This window comes from Schistosoma haematobium, chromosome 3, assembly GCF_000699445.3.
Source record: "Schistosoma haematobium chromosome 3, whole genome shotgun sequence".
NCBI classification, from domain to species: domain Eukaryota; kingdom Metazoa; phylum Platyhelminthes; class Trematoda; order Strigeidida; family Schistosomatidae; genus Schistosoma; species Schistosoma haematobium.
In genome coordinates, this window is record NC_067198.1 from 17,595,055 (window position 1) to 17,614,438 (window position 19,384).

General features: G+C 33.2%; 1 protein-coding gene across 2 annotated transcripts in view; it reads right to left on the reverse strand.

The window, feature by feature from the left end:
- The window catches only part of UNC22_1 (Twitchin), a 197,641-nt gene that overhangs the window by 152,404 nt on the left and 25,853 nt on the right, over window positions 1-19,384 (reverse strand). For both annotated transcript variants that reach the window (XM_051213168.1, XM_051213169.1), the window contains exons 4-12: window positions 18,187-18,407; window positions 16,608-16,693; window positions 13,247-13,445; window positions 11,822-11,909; window positions 10,255-10,320; window positions 9,347-9,593; window positions 7,842-7,944; window positions 4,046-4,207; window positions 2,979-3,136 (exon numbers count right to left, since the gene is read on the reverse strand). In XM_051213168.1, coding sequence (XP_051069120.1) covers window positions 2,979-3,136; window positions 4,046-4,207; window positions 7,842-7,944; window positions 9,347-9,593; window positions 10,255-10,320; window positions 11,822-11,909; window positions 13,247-13,445; window positions 16,608-16,693; window positions 18,187-18,407 — 1,330 coding nt within the window. The remainder of the gene's footprint in view (window positions 1-2,978; window positions 3,137-4,045; window positions 4,208-7,841; window positions 7,945-9,346; window positions 9,594-10,254; window positions 10,321-11,821; window positions 11,910-13,246; window positions 13,446-16,607; window positions 16,694-18,186; window positions 18,408-19,384) is intronic.

Consider the following 19,384-nt stretch of genomic DNA (forward strand, 5'->3'; position numbering starts at 1 on the left):
TATAAAGTTTCGAAATATGTAAGTAACCATGTTCATTCTGATCATCAAGAGTGTCGGAATTGCAAGCTACTACAAAATTGAATGAATAAATTCGAATTTTATATCATATTCAGTCAAATATTGTTCTCATCTAAATAATTGAACTAACAATAAGTAAGAGATGTCTATATAAAAGGTTTCAACGAAAATCCCCGTTCAAAGTTAAATGACTTACGTCTAACTTCCAGTAGCGTCATTGCAAACATATTTCAGTTTCAAACGGGTATTGCATAGAAAATTGTTTTTTCCTGCATATCTACTACTTTTTATTAATCTCATTTTATGAAGTGTCTTCATTAAAAAATATTTACAAATAATAAGACAAAATTTAGATATTTTCATTTCGGAGTTATCGAGATTATTGAATTTCATGAAAATGAACCTATCAATGTAAGACATTAACAGCATTAGATATCGGCTCAGCGGTCTAGAGATTGAGCGCTTGCGCGAGATTAAAGGTTCTGGATTGGGATTTCGCATGAGGGATCCTGGGTGCTCATTGCTGAGGGGTCCCACACTTGAGCGAAACGGTCATCCAGTGCTCCCAGATTTTCAATGGTGGTCTAACATTGATCGGTTCATTATTTTAATCAAACTTTAAATAGCCAGCAGATAAAATCCGTTTCTAATATATTGAGTAATTGTTGGATTGTTTGAACTCCACATTAATATTTCACGACATACCATCCTTTGAGACTAAACCTGTGATAGGTGTAATCGCATGTAGAGTTGAGAGATATTTTAGTGTGTTATTGATACAGAAAAAATGAAAGGATCTTAAAGATTTTTGTCTCTCTCGAGATATCTTAAGGACTATCTAAGATTTTGTATTATGCATTCAGTATAACATAAACCTCAAATACAGTGGACGTCCTGGTTCAGGTTGATTCTTCCTTTATTTGTAAGCCGTATGTCAGAAAAATTGTTGCATAAACCAGTGTAAATAAAAATTATTCAAAATGATCAAAATTTGAATATTACTAAATTCCTTCTAAAATCGACATTTCTTTCACAAATAAATTTGTTAGTCAAAATATCAGGGGTTATTGAGTAAATTCAAAAGATATCCCGTATGCGAACTTCAAGTTTACCCTAAAAGTATTGAGACCCCGAGATTTTAGTGTGCCTCATAAGCCTTAGAAAATATCTATATTAATAATGAAAAATCTGTCAGTTTCAGGTAAATTTACACTGAACAGAACAGCCAACATCTTAAATTAAGTGAATATGTACTACTAATCAAACACGACATATGTTCACTTACATCAATGGATTTAGATGACTTTTGATATAAACTAGGCTGAACAAGTATATATATATATATCACGAATTAAGCTAACCTGAAGAAAATCCAAAAGCTTTTTGAAGCTTAAATTTGAGTCATTTTCAGTCAGTAGTATATCAGTCAATATAAAAAACGATCTGAGATTAACCACATGCTCAAGAAAATAAACAATCTAAACATATATAACAGTATTGATGAAACAAATCTTGGCACCAAGCATCCATATTTTATGTCATTAAAGCGAAATTCCTTATGCATTAGTTCTTTTTTAATTCATGCTTATGGTATTGTTTTGAAAGAAAACGATATCTAAAAAAATCATCTGACTTTTTACTTTTCACATATCATTTTTCAGTTTTGCTAAATATATAACTGACATTTGGCTGTTTCCCATGTAAGTATACTGCATTGATATTACATGATTTGTTGTATTAATTTTATGTGAAAAGAGGTGGGGAAATAAACTTGGTTTGGAAAGAAACTGGAATTATTTGTGATTTATTTCTGTCAAATTTTTCAATGCTGTAAATCAAAGTTTATATAGATTGAAGAACAGTATACTGATTAATCATTGAATAACGATTCACTTGGTCCTTATACTTAATTTACATTAAATATATCTTAGATACGGATAAGTGGGATGTCCACTTTTGCCGCATAGATAAATTAAAGGAAGTCTGTGATGTGATCTATACCAGTATATTATGGTGAGACAAAGATGTTTAATGTGTACTATACGAAAACACTGTGGATGTTTACTTATTGATATGCTAATAGGTCTTCTGATAGAGATCGAAGTGATGTGTCATTTATTTTAGAGTGTTGTCTTTACAGAAATTATCATAATAATGCACTAAGATTAATGCAGTAGATAGTGCACCAACCTGTTTGTTTGAACGACGAACTAATGACTGTAAGAATATCTGATTCTTTAAGACACAACCAATAATGGATTAAGAATAATTATCGAGATGGTTGTGTTTAGTGAGCTTTATAGTAGATTCAAATTTTAAAACAAGACATATTAGAACAAGGTTGGTACTGCGGTGTATGTACTTATGTTTATGGATATAAGTAGTATGTAACACTAGTCAGATATGGAATATCTGCGTGCAGAATGTTGAGAAGATTGAAATGAAGAGACGACAGGAGGAAACTGGAAGCAACCAAAATAACAACAAGAATGAAGGAACAATGAAGCTTGTAAGAGACAATTCAAGGATGTTCAAATGATGTATTTGGTTTATAATTTTCACATTTTACTAAACCACTGTGTGATTGTGCATTAAACAATTAATTGGTTTTCCCCACATGTGTTTTTTCGCTACAGTACTAGTTCCATCAGATTTTTTGTGTACTGAAATTATTAGTATCATGAAATCCCAATACTATTTTATCCACACAATTGTAATAAAGATCAATAAATAGACAAATACATGCATCTGACGAACGCGCAGTAACAGCCAAATCTTTTCTTTTGAACATCTGAAGTGTATCAGAACAAACTTATTGAAATTCTGCTTTAGGTAGATCCCAGTGAAAAACAAAAAAACGCGATAAAATGTACTCACTTTTGTTGTCAATATCACCAAACTAATGGATAATTGTTTAATTTATGCCTCATAAAGTAATATAAACTATAGTACAGACTTACTGCAAAAAATTATATTTTGGCCCTTGAAATATTTCCAACTTGTTTTTATACCAACGAAATTTAGATGTTGACTTGCAGAAGGTACACTTGAGCAACGCTTTTAAACTACCTTCTTTAATTTTTACATCTTGTAACTCTTCAACAAAATATTCTTTTTCCTGTTAACAAGAATTAGAATAGTAAATAAATCATAAAAGTCTGTAAATATTGGGGGAAATGTTAACCATCTTTTAAAATTGCACAACGAACATTAGTTGGTTTTATGTAGATTACCAGTCTTGTCAGTCAGGGACATACTGCAATGATTTCCTGTCGAATTGAATGGGCAATGATATTACTGAATGAAAGTTATTTACTAGAGTTACAAATGATATGAAGAAGTATTCAAATTCCATATTTAGATACTTTGGGTGGTTGTATGCGATTCCAGATACTACGTGCTTAGGTTTGTGCTATTTTGTAACAGATGACTAGATAGTACTCTGAAGATTGTGTATTTCATTTTTTAATCATACGTTAGATGTTATTGAAACAGAAATTTCAAAACCGAAATTATTTAACTTTTCTTAATACTTTAGTTTAACCGGTTGACCACACGTTTATTATTTTAAAGGTTACCCGTTTAGGTTTATTCATCAGTTATGCTTCTTTTAATTTTAATGAATGAATAGTGCAAACTAAATAATGATCTATAAGCAATTACCATCATCAATTCGACTGGTAATTAAAGATATTTTAGTACATTAAGAAGCCACTTAATTGTGGCCTGAATAGATTACTAGTAACTTATCTGATTATAGAATTAGGTTAAATGCGTTTGAATCCTAAAGGAATCATACCCTCGATTAGATTCTAAACATGACTTGTAGTTCTGTGGCAAGGAGTTTCCTTTCGACTTTCTTCGACTAGCTTAGTCTTAGATGACTACCAGCCTTAAATTGTCAGACAAAAATTAAATGGCTCAAAACACTTTTGTTAATTAAATAGATAAATTGATATTTTGATCAATTTATTTAGAATAAGACGTATATTAAAATTATGACAGATATAAATGATGCTCCACTCACAACTTTCGGTGTCTCCCGATGCTTTAATCCAGCAAATCCAGGGATCGCATCAGCCAGTGACGTTCTCCGATTAGTCATTGAATCACGTCTAGCCTGAAGTGATTGTTCCAAAGCCTTAGGATCTAGAAGACCTGGCTTTTCCTGTGAAGAGCGACGATTAAGCTGTTGGATGGATAAAGAACACAATGGTCATTTTAAAACGTTTCTCGTTTTCCAAAGGTTTAACAGGAAAGTGCTAGAAATACTATTATCGAAATATCAAAAAATTCATCAAGTCAGTCAGTCATGATGGTGTGCTGATTCACTAAACATAACTTTAATAGTCTTACTTATACAAGGCATCCTTCCAAATGTTTTTACTCTCAAAGACGCCTGGTTTTTACTACAAAGTCTTATTGGTAAATAGTACAATGATGAGACAGTTTTCATCTCAGATAATTCAAAGCTGTTTAGTTTTTGATTACACGTTAATTATTCAGGACAAAGTAAACATTTTCAGATGTCAGAATTTTTTATATAGACAGATACGTGTTGGAAATATAGGCTCCAAAGCATATTTATGGGCAGTGATCCACTGAGGAAGTAAACTGATGTATTTAGCAACACAAATGTAATCATTCGAATTTAGATTCGTCAGTAACAGCAATTAGGAAGATATGCACATTCAACTATTCACCACTGGTACCTAGATTATCTTATGCCTTATTATTTGTATTAGCTATACAGAAAAAAAACTAAAGTAAACGATAACTGCACTATTTCTACCTGCCTATATTCTATTTTCATACTTTGATGTGATATCTTGTCTTTTAAACTGCATACAAAATTTCCGTCTTTAACGTTAGTGTTATAATTGCGTAATTATCTCATTACATTTTTTAAATATTACATTCACCTATTTACCTGACTGACTTCAGGGTATACTGTGATTATTATGCCTGGAGATTCACTGAAAACTAAAAAACAAATTGAACCTTCGAAATGTATATGGTAGATATGAATGTGGTCAAATTTAAACTGGATCTGAAAATAACCTTATTTTATTCATCTAAGAGATTATTGTTTAGCTATATTTTAAAAAGAGAAAAGACTGTACACAATCATATTAATCGGTTTAGTTTTCTCTAAAACAAAAACCTGAAATTATTAAAATAAATAAATAAAACTACTGTTTAGGTTGTGTAAAGTTTAACTTATTTAAAGGTGAATAGTGGCTATCAATGGAATCCAGGACCCGCGTTCCGTCCTGTTTGGGACTCGTCAACTGGATGTACTTGCATCTCACAATTGATGCCACTGTGGGACTCGAACCCAGTACCGTTCGCTTCCAACGCCAACACGTTATCCGCCTAACTGCTGAGTACTGATAGTCACTCTGAAATGCAGGTGCATCCAGCTAACGAGTCCTAAATAAGATGAAACATGCATCCTCGTTTCCACTGCTATTCACAATCCATCTTTGCTTAAAACACTTGTGAATTAAAGCAATATCGAAGCAATACGCACAGTATGCATATGTGCCAATAACAGAATAACCAATTGCAGTGCTAAACATCAATGGGAAGATTCAAGTAAACAATATCAAGTGAATTTAATCTATTTATTACAAAACGAAATAAAAGAGCACTAAATTTATAGCAAATCTAATAATAAACTGAAAAAACACAAATAATTTGATTAGTTTTAAAAGAAAAAGTCCAAAATGTAGTTTATTTCAATGTTCACAGGTCAGTTTCTCTACTTTTTGGGGAGGATATTCTTCCTGTTGTTCTACTTGTAGAATACTGACTTTTTCTTTACATATAAAAGCTTTTATTAAAAATTAAATGATAAATTCTTTTCTTTTCTATATATGAATGTGTATTGGAACAAATGTTGGCTTAATTTACTTTATTGATTAGAAAAGTTTATCAGTTTATTACATAATCAGTAAAATTTATGATGTAGTATTTATTGGTTGCTATAAAGTGTACACTTAATCAGATTGACTATTCTTTTCAAACATCTATAAGACTGAATAGACTGAGAAATTTACTAATATTATGCTAAAATGATGGGTACAGTTAAAATCACAGTACTTGCAAAAGTAAGGCACCTCTGATGAGTCAAATAAGTTGGTAGACTCCTGAATTAATAGAACTTCATTGTTGTTTCAGCCATTAGATATGGCTGCTTGATATGAAATAAAAGACTTTATATGAAAATATAACCATTTATTCATGATGTTGTAATGTCTTAAAAGTTTAAATAGATTAATGGGGTGTATATGCAAAATGCCTTGTTTGTCTAAGCTTTCGATCGAGAAAGTAACTACAGATTGCACCTACCGATTATCTCCATATCTTTAGGGTGCCCATGACTTATTGTTCAACTGACTTATTTAATTTGTCCATTTATTCCGTCTTAGACAACTAAATTTTATTTATGGGATGCCGGCTCAGTGGTCTAGAGGTTAAGCGTTCGCGTGCAAGACTGATAGGTACTGGGTTCGAATCTCGCTAGGCGGGACCGTGGATGCGCACTGTCGAGGAGTCGCAAAATAGGACACTACTTTGAGATTACAGAAAGTCAGGACATATTAATCAACAATTTTGTTACAGTTTTTTACCTTCAATTGCACAAACCTACAACCCTATGCAAATTAGCTTAGCTCAGGACACGTGGACGCTTTTTAAAAATGCCTAAGTTATTAGTGGATTGATTGTATAGATATCTTTTGAACAAAGAGAACAACTGATGACCAGCTCATTTATAAATAGCCATTTTATTGTAATACTACAACAAATAAATGGTACATTATATGTAAGTGTTCAAATTCTGGAGTTTTTAACTGTAGAGTAAAAGCTGATAAATTTTTAACAGAAAAAACTGTTCACAACTGAAGGCTGAAATGTGAAGACGCCACTTGACTAAACAGTATGATCAAATTTAATTTCAGTATTTGGTTGGAATAGTAACGAGTTCGATCACACAGGTAAAACTGCTTATTTTGGGTATAAGGGAGTTGAAAAATTTTCACCATGATTATACGGACTTTTAGAAGTAATAAACACTTTCTTTTAACCTGAAAAACTGTAAGTTAGTGTTATATTCCGGCGAGAATTATGAATGGTAACTTTTGAGAACTATTCATGGAAAGGTATTATATGTATATTCTTAATGCATAACTATTAAGTAGCTAGACTGTATATATCTATACTCCTCTTATTACAAGCTTTATTTTGACCTATGAACTATTATTATACCATTTACCGTTCTTGAGTTATGCCCGGGCTGTTAATTACAGTATCCCACATTCATAGCCACTTTTGGCTAAATCTTGTACGAATGTTGTTTTCTATTTTACAGTACAGTGTGGTCTGTTTGCTTTGTATATAAACGCAGTATGTTTGAAATACATGATTCGTATCGCAGAGCCTAAGATTTGTGTTCTGGATTAAACAGATAAGGCTAGGCGGGAAGAAGGACCGATTAAGACTCTAGACTGTTCGCACGGAGCTTGTGAGTCATTGGTCCGATAGCTAAATCATTATTCTTTAATTGGCGGTATCATTAAGTCATATATTAATAGGGCACAAGGCCATAAGTTATAACAGTTATCATTATGTATACAGAGCGAAGGTGGCTGAATCTGAACATCAAATCAATCATGGTTAATTAATAACAAGTGCTTCTTTTTAAAACTTCCCATCTCTGCTTGATCAAATATTTCATGAAAATGTAATTGAAACACCTAACTAAACTTTTAATGAGATCTAGACATCAATCTGAAACCTTTCAAAGTTAATTTACTTACATATTCCTCCTCCTTTTTAACAGTTGATGAGCGTCGACTTCCTTTGTTTGAAGGTACGTGTAATTCACCAACTTCATCAACCTCTTCATTTGCTTCATCATTCCTTATAAGTAAAATGAATAGAAAATATTGTGAAACATGAGTTTATAACCGAATACGTCAAATAAGCTTATGAGTTCATGACTTTATTAAAATCAGTGTTAGTTAAACAGAATGAGTAGATGCAAACCACAGGCCATTGGCTGTATTAAAATAAGTACAACAAACAACATATGGTTATTTTTGCATACTTAAATGTTTCAGTCAATAAATATTCTTATTTTCTACTTATATGGCATGGATAATAAACTTAAAATTTATAAGTTATCCTAAGGATATCTTCTAATGGACTGGAGCATACAGTTCGCGTTCAACTAAGAAAATTGGTACTACCAGTGTTCTCACTCCTAACTAGCATCAGAATCGATAACTGATTGGAAGGGATGAATAGCTAGCTAACGATAATTCTAATTGAAGGTCACATATACTTTGTGCTGAGGATTATTTTGAATAGTATATCACTCTCTACAGTAGTTATAATCCACAGCTGAGATTTTAGGTATACTCACCAAAGTAGTCAATTTTAACAGATGTGATTATGCCTTTTAATATTACCAGATGAAGCCCCCAAATGCCCTGGTACGGCCGATAGTGAGGCGAGTCCGCCCTCCCTCTCGAAATCCTCTCACATGGCCACGCGTATATAGCCTTTGTCAGGGAAGTCCTACTCACTACCTTCTCGTGGCAGGGGTGTTGTTTACGAAAATGAGAGGACGAAAAGCGAATGTCCGGCGCTTTAACCGGATTCCAAACCAATGATGCACATGGGCTCCAGGATCCTGAGGGAACAAATGGCGTATGAACCAATTATTGGTCACCGGCTTCCATGGGAATGCATCTCCTTACAATGCTCTACTGCCTTGTGGATCAGACCTTCATATCGAAGGCTCGAGGAGTGGCCCCCTAAGCAAACCACCTGCTTCGGTTTGGGCACCCAGGCAGTATCACAGCCCTCACACATATCGAATGAAATTTGTGTGGGGCATATGTATTTGGTGCCTTCTTGTACCAATATCTATGTGTTGAAATAAATAGATAAATAAAATAAATAACCACGTGAATACTAGTTAATAAACTTCTAGAGTATACAATTCAATTCAAATATTTTAGGTCATGCACGGCTGAAAAATATCTACTTAAGGTGTACAGAGTATACAGTAAATGAACACTAATATCATTTACAAGATTTCTAAAGTACATGAAATCATCATACAGTTCTTCGAAATATGATATTTGTGTAATCTTTTCGGACAATTCAATATTTAGGTTACTTTAACAATAAAACTTTCTAAAATAAAATCTACTTAAGTGTTTAGTTTTAACAATATTCATATCAATATCAAGTTGATATGTTAAATTAATCAATCAAAGTTGATCAAATATTTTATAAAATAATTTGTACTTACACTTGAATGACTGATAAATCAAAATTTCCTTTATCACAAACATTACCATTTGCTAACAATTGAAGAGTATATGTACTTTTATCATCCATTTGTACATTTTTTATTGTGATTATAACTGAATGTTTAGTAGAATCAACTCGAACAGTACATCGTTTGTCAAGTGATAGATCAGTTCCATTTTTAAGTACCTTAGCTTGTGGAGTAACTGAACCAACTGCATAATCTACCGTCATTATAAATGTTCGTCCTGTAATTTACGAATAAAAAAACAACTATTTGGGTAGTAGTTTAAATGATAAATTAAAGGTTATCGATTATTTCCTATCGTAAGTATGTTCTCTTTGTTAATCTTATGTTAAGTCCCTCACACTTTTCTTTCCTTTCCTCTAACAAAAATACAACAAAAACTGCCGTAAGTTAGATACATATCCATTTAGCTTCACTCGAATTATTACTTAAGATTATAAGATGTTAGATAATTATGTTATCCAACTTTAAAAACTATCTATAATACTTAAGATTCAATGGATTTAAACCCAACATTTAAAAACTGGCTATTGTCTGATATCTGTCGACATTCGGAAGGACCAGAAATCTAGGCTAGTTGTTCGTGACTTGATGGCTGATAAGTTGTGAAAGTTCATTTGCAAATGGTTGGCAACAAGCAATATTTAATTCTACACAATACTCAAAAAGAAATTTCTTTTCTGGTAATCTGCATTCTGAGTTGTAAATATTTACCTCTACGTTTCAATATTAAACTAGTTTCTTCGAATGTGCATTATCACTGCATGTTATCAGTGAGTTAACATAACTGATACATCAATACACGAAATACTATATACAGTTTATTAAATATCAATAACGTTTAAACTGTAAAAAAAACATAAGGATGTGGTATGACCCACCTAATTCAGCAGTCTGGCTGCTCAAGTATCCTACGATTTGTGGAAGTTTGACTTTAGGATCTTTGGCTGAAAAGAAAGATTTATATTTCATTAAACACCTGTAAACGTAAAATATAATTTAAAAAGTACTACAAACCACCATGTGGTAGTGTACGCATTCATTGAAAATGAATAGCAGATTAAAACTGCTGGAAGTGGTCAAAATGAAAGCTCCAAATATTAACCGTGATGATTGGTATACTTGTTCAGATCTTCAAAATTAAATCATGATTGTTCCTGACAAAACCATTTACATGCATTTCTAACTTTGATGAGCAACATATTAAAAGATGGATAATCAAGAATCAAAATTTGAAACTTTAAAACAACAATTAATGAACACTCTCAATACACGAAAGATTCGGCTAACATGATACTACCAGATTGTATATTATGAAGCACTGTATACAAAACAAAAATACAGCACATATATATTGTATGTCGAAAATTTCCTTAAGATTTGGTGTACAAGTTCCAATAGAACGCGTTACAACTGTTTATATTTCTTTATATAGTTGGTAGAATATTTTTTTCAGAAGCACATCTACTCAAGATTTTCAGGTTGACCAAATAATGACATCGGGGATAACGCGTATCATATTCTTTGTACGAATAGGAATTCAAGCTAAACGTAAAATTTACTGTTTATTTTACACTTTAACCAGTATCAATAAGTTTGATGAATTTCAGAAATATTCACATGGTTCTGTTGATTTTGACTTATTATGTAATCCATCTAATCCCTCTTTGTAATATTTTTGCACATTTGAGAAACAAAATGGTTTGTGGAAAAACAAATATTTCAGTCACTTATTAATGATACGTTAATGTTTTACTTTGGTTAAATAAATTATAATATATTGTAATATATCTAGATCTTCATTCATTCCACTTGAAGATTCTCTTTCTATTTCATATTATTTAGATTACTATCATTAAATTGTTAGATTTAGTTGAATGTTTCCATTTCTACTTTCCGAAATCTCCGTTTTTATTGAATAATTTTATTATTTTTTATATATAATTTCCAATCCTGAATATATAGACATCCACCTGGTAGTTTCGCATAGTTCCTCCCAGGTGTATTTGTATTAAGTATTGAAAATTAGGGTAAGTATAATAATCAGTTTAGGGGTTGTGGAGATTGCTAAGTTTTTGATTGAGATCATGAACACCATTGGATGCTGGCTCAGTGGTCCAGTAGGTTAAGCGCTCGCACCCGAGACTGAAGGCTCTGGGTTCGAGTCTCGCGAGCAGGATTGTGGATGCGCACTGCTGAGGAGTCCCACAACAGGACGAAACGGCCGTCCAGTGCTTCCAGGTTCTCAATGGTGGTCTAACATCAATCGGTTCATGATCTCAATTAAGTATAATAAATTCACATCCCTGAGAAATTTTGAACAGTACATGTTTTCGTAACTCTCAAGTTGATTTATTCCCTTCTTGTACATAGTTTTATTATAAAACCGATTAGAATCAATTCTACAAATTAGTGTTTTTAAAAACATTAATTTTGTGTTTGACATACGTGGTACTTTAACTGTAATTGACTGTTGTACTTTACCAACACCGTTGAAAATTTCACATTCATATAGTCCAGAGTCTTTTTCGGTTAGCTGGTATGAAAAGGTAGGAAACAATAATAATTTACGTTAAATTGTATGAGTTTAACGTCGTTAAACATGTCATATTTTTTTCACGTATTTGTTAGTCTTTTTATCACTATTATTGAACATTTCATGTTTCACTACAAAAGTATAATTAAAAGTTTGAATTCTAACGTTGAATGAAATAGTGGCTGTGGTTACATATCTGATAATTAAAGAATACATTACAATTTGAAGTGACGTGAGTTTCAGTCTCATCAGAAACATCAACACTGGGACGAGTGTTAATTCAGCTGATATGTCCCAGATTGAACACAATGAGTGTCCTTAACTTTAACACAAATCATAATACAAATTTACTTTCCTTTAAAATCTAGCTTCTATTTCATAGTTTTGTATTTTCATTCATGACCTACTTGGATTCCAATTGTTAAGATTTTACATAGACTTAGTTGAAAGTAAATGACTGAACAACACAAAGTACAAACTAGTAATGTTTGTTACGTAAAAGCTAAATTGCCAGAATTCAATTTTTTCCTAAAACTTTTACATATATTAAACTGAGCAATATCAACAGGTTTCAACTGGATTTCATAACTCACAAAGTACTACTCTGAAAATTGTTACATAGTTATAATACATACGTCATGTGACTGAAAATATGACACCACAAATACACAGTTCTGTATCCTTTATAATAATTTGAAGTCAATAATGCTTCTTTGCCACCGATTCGACAGATGATAAGGATTGAATGTCACTGACCTCTTCCAAACAAATAAATGTTCCATTAAACAGTTAACCCAGGTATATTAGTAAAATGAACAACATTAGTAAGTCTAAAACCTTAGCTACACAATCTGCAATTTATAATGTTGACAAATTTAGACAGTTCTTTTTATGGAAAGCTTAAATTACTTAAAATAAGGTGTACACCATCAAAGATCTAACTTTGTCTTTTGTTGTAAACAAAAAGGAAGTTTGTTAAATATTGAATATTTAACAGAAGATGGAAATAACAGCTACTTGAGTATATTTATCACCTAGTTTATCATCATGATACGACGCCTTTTAAACTGATGTCTCATGTTCCATTGAAATATTTCAGAGACGATCTGCTAAATGAACATAAATGACCGGCACTGTAATTTTATAACCAATCAAATGTCATTATTTAAGTTCTTGTGGTAATATGATAACAATCAGAGATAATCAAAGAACTTAAGTAGGCCGGCTTTTTTAAAGATTATTTCCAGTAAGTATGCAATACAGAAACAGATTTAAAGCAGACTGAAGTTATATTAAAATTCAAATATCCAGATTTTTAACACTATACAGAAACCTACATCATTAATTGTGAGATTCATCACGTAATTTCTACCTTCCATTGTACATTCTGAGCTATAGCGTCCTTCCACTTTGATACTTTTCCCTGAATGTGACCATTTTGCTTCTGGAGGATTCCCAGAGTCGACACGGACCTCAAGAAAAGCACGTTGATTGTTATCTTCAAAACGAATATTTGGCATTCCGACAATCTTAGGCCTTGGAGTAAATTCAACAAACGGAGATAAGGAACATTAGAAAGAAAAAGAAATTTCAATTGATAAATAAGAGCGTCAACAAAACTGAGAATGGAATTATAGACCATTAGAAGTGAGCAATCCATTAATTTCAAGAGCATTTATTGAAGATATGGCATTTTCGTTAAACTATGCCCAAATGTCATCGAACATTAGTTTTACTAGTAAAATTTGTAAGAAATTAGTAGATGAATCCTTGATTCATCGCTTTAATGAGTATATTCAAATTTAGCCGTTTTAGTTTAGAGTTAATGTAACTCCTCCTGTAGCCCTATTAGGGCTACTGCCCGTCCCAGACCCGGGTAAACGAGCAGGGTTAGACATGTGGTCAGTAACCCCGTCCCGTAGAAGACAACCTTTCTAGAAAAGCATTAGCCAGAGTAAACAAATTAAACCATTTAAACTCTGCCCTAAGAGTTGAAGGAAGAATTATGATACCTCATAATGAAAGCAGAGATTCTTCGGAAGTCTCGAGGCTGATGCACCTTCTACCAACCAGAACAACAATTTTTATAGGTACATAAGATATTCAGGCAAAGTGGGAGACCGGGAGGACAAATCAAATAGCAACGGAAATGAGGAGATACAACTTGGTGGTGCTGGGAATAAGCAGAACCCACTAGATTCAAGCTGGACAGGAAAGGTTTAGTTCGGGAGAGATGCTTCTGTACTCTGGACATGAAGAAGAAAATGTTCCACAAACTCAGGGAGTTGCTCTGATGCTATTCAAAAAGGCACGTAAAGCACTTATCAGATGGGAATCTCATGGACTAAGGATCATCAAAACATTTTTCAAAACAAAGAAGGAGGAGGTCACAATGAATGTAATCCAATGTTATTCACCCTCAATGATAGCAAAGACGACAATAAAGATCAGTTCTAGGAAAAGCTGTAATCGATCATAGCGAAATGCCCAAGAAAGGAGTTCATCATCCTGACGGGAGACCTAAACGCCAAGGTCGGAATGGACAACACCGGATATGAAGATATCGTGGGACGACATGGACTGGGAGAGAGAAACGAAAATGAGGAGAGATTTGCAAATCTATGTGCATTCAACAAATTTGTCACAGGCGGCACAGAATTCCCCCACAAACGCATACACGAAGCTATCTGGTTCTCACCGTATCACACCGCGTAGAACCAGATAGATAATATTTGCACCAATAAGAAGTTCAGGAGGACGATGGAAGACGTGAGAACGAGTGGAGGGGCCGATATATTTCCAGATCATCTTTTGATGGTTGCCAAGATGAAACTGAAGCTAAAGAAGCACTGGACAACTGAAGAAACAGAATTACAAACGTTCAATACAGCTTTCCTTCTACATACTGACAAACTCAACCAATTCAAGATAACTTTCAACAACTGGATGCAAGCCTTACAAGATCTACTCAAAGAAGGAACTACTATAGAGGTCAACTGGAAAAGGATCAAAGAAGAACTAATGGCGACACTACGGATCATCGTTGAACAATCCGTTAAATGGGAATCGTCATTAAATATCAACTTCCTTGATTATGAGAAAGCATTTGACAATGTGGATAGGAGAACATTATGGAACATTCTGGTGTCAATATCATACTGAATTCACATGACGGACTACACTGCAATGTCGTACATGGAGGACAGCTGATAGACATATTCCAGTTAAGGACCGGAGTCAGACAAGTCTGCTTACTCTTCTCTTTTCTCTTTCTTCTAGTGGTTGACTGGATTATGAACACATTCACATCTGAGGAAAGCACGGAGTACAATAGATAGCTTGGATGCAACTGGACGATTTGGACTTCTCAGATAACCTGGCCCTTCTATCATATACACATCAACATATGCAAGTCAAGACAAAAACTGTAGCAGCAGCCTCTATATCAATAGGCCTCGACATACACAAGAGAAAAAGCAAGATCCTCAAATACAAAACTAAAAACACCAACTCAATCACACTCCATGGATAAACTCTGGAGCAGATGGAAACTTTCACGTACCTGGACAGTATTAACGATGAACAAGGCGAATCAGATGCAGACGAAATGCAAGGTTTAGCAAACCAAAGACAGAATTCCTACAGTTAAAATACATATGCAACTCAAAACAACAGTCAACCAATATCAAAGCCAGAATCTTCAATAAAAATGTCGAGACGATTCTACTATATGGAGCTGAAACTTGGAGAACTACCACAACCATCATCAAGAAGGTACAAGTATTTCTGAACAGTTGTCTACATAAGATACTGAATGTCCGTCGACCGGATACCATCAGCAACAGCTTACTGCGGAAATGAACAAATCAGCTTCGAGCTGAAAAGGTAATTATGAAAAGACTCCGAAGGTGGATAGGAATTACATCACGGAAATAATCAAAATGCATCACGAAGCAAGCGCTAAATTGGAGTCCTGAAGCGAAACGAAAAATTGGAAGACCAAAGAACACATTGCATTGAGAATTGGAAGCAGATATAAAGAGGATGAATAGAAACTGGAAAGAACTGGAAAGGACTTTCCAGGACAGAGTTGGATGGAGAATGCTTGTGGACAGTCTATGCTCCTTCACGAGGGGTAACAGGCTTAAGTAAGTAAGTAAGTTAATGGAATATCATCTAGCAGTGTTTTCCTAAATCACATCTTGTTCTGATATACGCACTTATGATTTTTAACTACTTACTAACATTTTGTTTACTCCCTTCCCCCATCACTATATTTAAAATCGTGGTGCTCTAAGTTTAGCTGCCCGAAATTAATTACCATTTTAATATTTTCCATTACTTTAATCTTTCTAGACTCCCGGCATCCAGAAGGAATTTGATGTGTTTTTCAATTTATTCTTTTACCAAATGAGCTTTTTTTATCACTTCTATGAAAACCTGTCTTGAGGTTAAAATTATCATACAAGAACTTATGCATAGTATGATTCTTATCAGAGAGGAAAACATCATAGTTGATTGTCAGCATCTAATTCTAAAAACACTATCTCAGAGTTGGTGGACATATACACTTAAAAGTATCCTTTTCCGTTAGCATATTTAATACAACATTAATTAAGACTAAATGAAAAACAGGTGGTTGCAGAATTTCAGAAATTCTAAATATTCAAGTTAAGTAAAAGCGGAGTATCTACTTACATTTTTACCTCCATAACTGCAGTCGCATCACCTGAATTATTTTTGGCCATTAATTTGTATGTGCCTGCATCTGCATTCATAAAATTCTAAATAAATAAGTAGATTTAATAAAATGTTAATCTATATGTTGGAACTATTATCATAGTTATTCAAATTCGGTATTATTTATAAACAAATGAAAAAATTGCTAAGTTTAATACATGATTTTATATTTCATAATTTTATCAGAATGGGGTGTGGAGAATATTGTAGTAATTTTTAATAGTTGAATTCGTGAGTCGATTGAATCTAGATCACCATGGAAAACCTGAAAGCATTCGAAGGCCGTTTTATCCTAGTATGAAGCTCCTCAGTAGTGCACACCCAGGACCCCGCAGGTGGAATTCGGACCCAGGACCTTCGGTCTCGTGTGCGAATGCTTAACCTCTAAAGTCCTTAGCCGGCATCCAACGGTATTGATATCTAACTTCAATCAATCCACGATATTGCGCGACCGTCCACCATTGTCTTCCGTGAGTAACTGTCTTTACAACAGACACGGTTGAACGCCACTGGCCACTGCTGAAGAGTCATATACTAGGAAGAAATGGCCGTCCAGGGCTTCCAGATTTTCCATGATGGTGTAACTTTAATGGACTCATGAATTCATTTATTTCATAATTTGTTAAGTTTTTGAAATGATTTTAATGGAAAATTTCTGATCAATCAGTAGATATGTACTTATTTGAGAAATACAAATGCTTGTGAACTTTGTAAATACCCTGAAGAATATCATGTTTACAAATTTCGTAACAGATGAATTGATAGTTAATTAAAAATCTAGTCTGTTAGCACACTTGAATAAATCTTCTTGGCTTTTCTTTGATTAAAAAGCTCTTTAAGGAAGTGTGAATCAGTCGATTAATTCGTAATTAGTAATCAAAATGAAATGGCAATAAATTCAAACTCAATTCAGTTTTGAACACCAAAAATGGAACGATAGAAACTTTTCAATTACTTAATATATTTGACACAATATCAACCACATACTACATAACACTTTGGAGTTTAAGCTTCAGTACAATCACTAACAGACTCGTCCATTTGAATTAATTTGTACCTATCTGACCACTCACTAGATAGAATTTATTGTATCATGCAGTATTATTCATTAAAAATATGGTCCTACTCGTTGAATCATTCAGAATGATCGATTTATCAAGTGAAAATTCTGGATGGATGACATTTTATATTCCTACATTTAATACGATTGAAATAATCTTAAACATTGTGGGTGAATAAATTTTCACCTCGGTGCAATTTGAGACCACTGTCTGAAGTATACTATGTGCTGGTTGATGCTTTGATATCGAATAAAATCGTAACTACGGTTTAAAGTCATTTATTGATTACGTTTTAAACTTTATCGATGGATGGAGTATATTTATGATCTTATAATCCAACTTTAATGGATTTCATTTGCACTCATACATAGGTCGATGAAGCTAAAAATATTGGGTTCAAAAGAAATTGGCTAAGTCTTAGTCATAGTAAAATGATTATTTATTATAAAAATTATCTCAATATTTAAAATACTTACAATTATTTTTAATTTGTTTAAGAATACTGCACCGTCTTTACTCTCTTCCATTTCATATCTACCTGGTCTTGCTTTAAGTTCTTTTGTATTTTGATACCAAGTGAAGGTAGGTGCAGGATCTGCACTACAACGACATTCTAAAATTACATCACGTCCTAGATTATTTTGGTATATTTTCGGCTTTTCAAATACTGGTCCTTTTCCTGCTTGTTTCTGATTTGCTATAAGATAAAATAAAATAAATGCTAATTAAAGTTGTATGATATATATAGTTAGTATAACCAAGCTTCATTATCGTTTATTTTTACAAACGAAGTCTCTACAGTTTGATGTTTCCTGATCATTTGTTAAGTAAATCGACTTGAGAGTAAGGATAAACAAATATTTTCGAAATAACTATTGAAATCACAGTAAAGTAAAGTGTCGATTTTAATTTCTAAATAGGTAATGTAATTCAAACAATTCATTGATATGTAAGTTTTAAAGTATAATTTAAAAGGTACTTTCTTTGTAAATTCGTTAGACATAAAGAATTATTTGAATAAACCTATAAAACAAGGGGAGAAATAAACTTTAATGGATAAAATAATAGCTAATCATTTTGAAACTCCGCCTGGAGCCCCACTGGGGTTACTGCCGGTCCCAAGCCCGGATAAAGGAGGAGGGTTGGGCATAGAGTTAGCGAACCCATCCCGTAGAAAACTAAGTCGATAAAAAAACGCTAATCAGAAAAAATAATTCAAACCATTTAAACTCTGCCCTGGGAGTTAGAAAGTTTCCATTTAGAATAGTTATGATGAGAGCTGAATTCCTTCAGTATTCACGAAACTGATGCCCTTTCTGGGTACATGGAATGTTCGTACAATGTAGGAGAGCGGGAGAGTCATTCATGTTGCTGCAGAAATGAAAAAAAATACGACCTAGAGGAGCTTGGAATCAGTGAAGCACATTGGAGACAGGTTGGACAACAAAAACTAGCCTCAGGAGAGCTGCTGTTGTACTCCGACCATGAAGAAGAAAATACTCCACATACACAAGGAGTTGTGCTAATCATTCTGAAATGTGTTGATTTAAAATTGTGAGAAAAACGATTTTCATGGCTGAACATTTAAAGGAAGTGAATGCAACGTTTCTATAACCTTGTTGTTTAGTTTTATGCTGAATAAACTTATAGTTAGCCGTAATAAATGTTACGCTC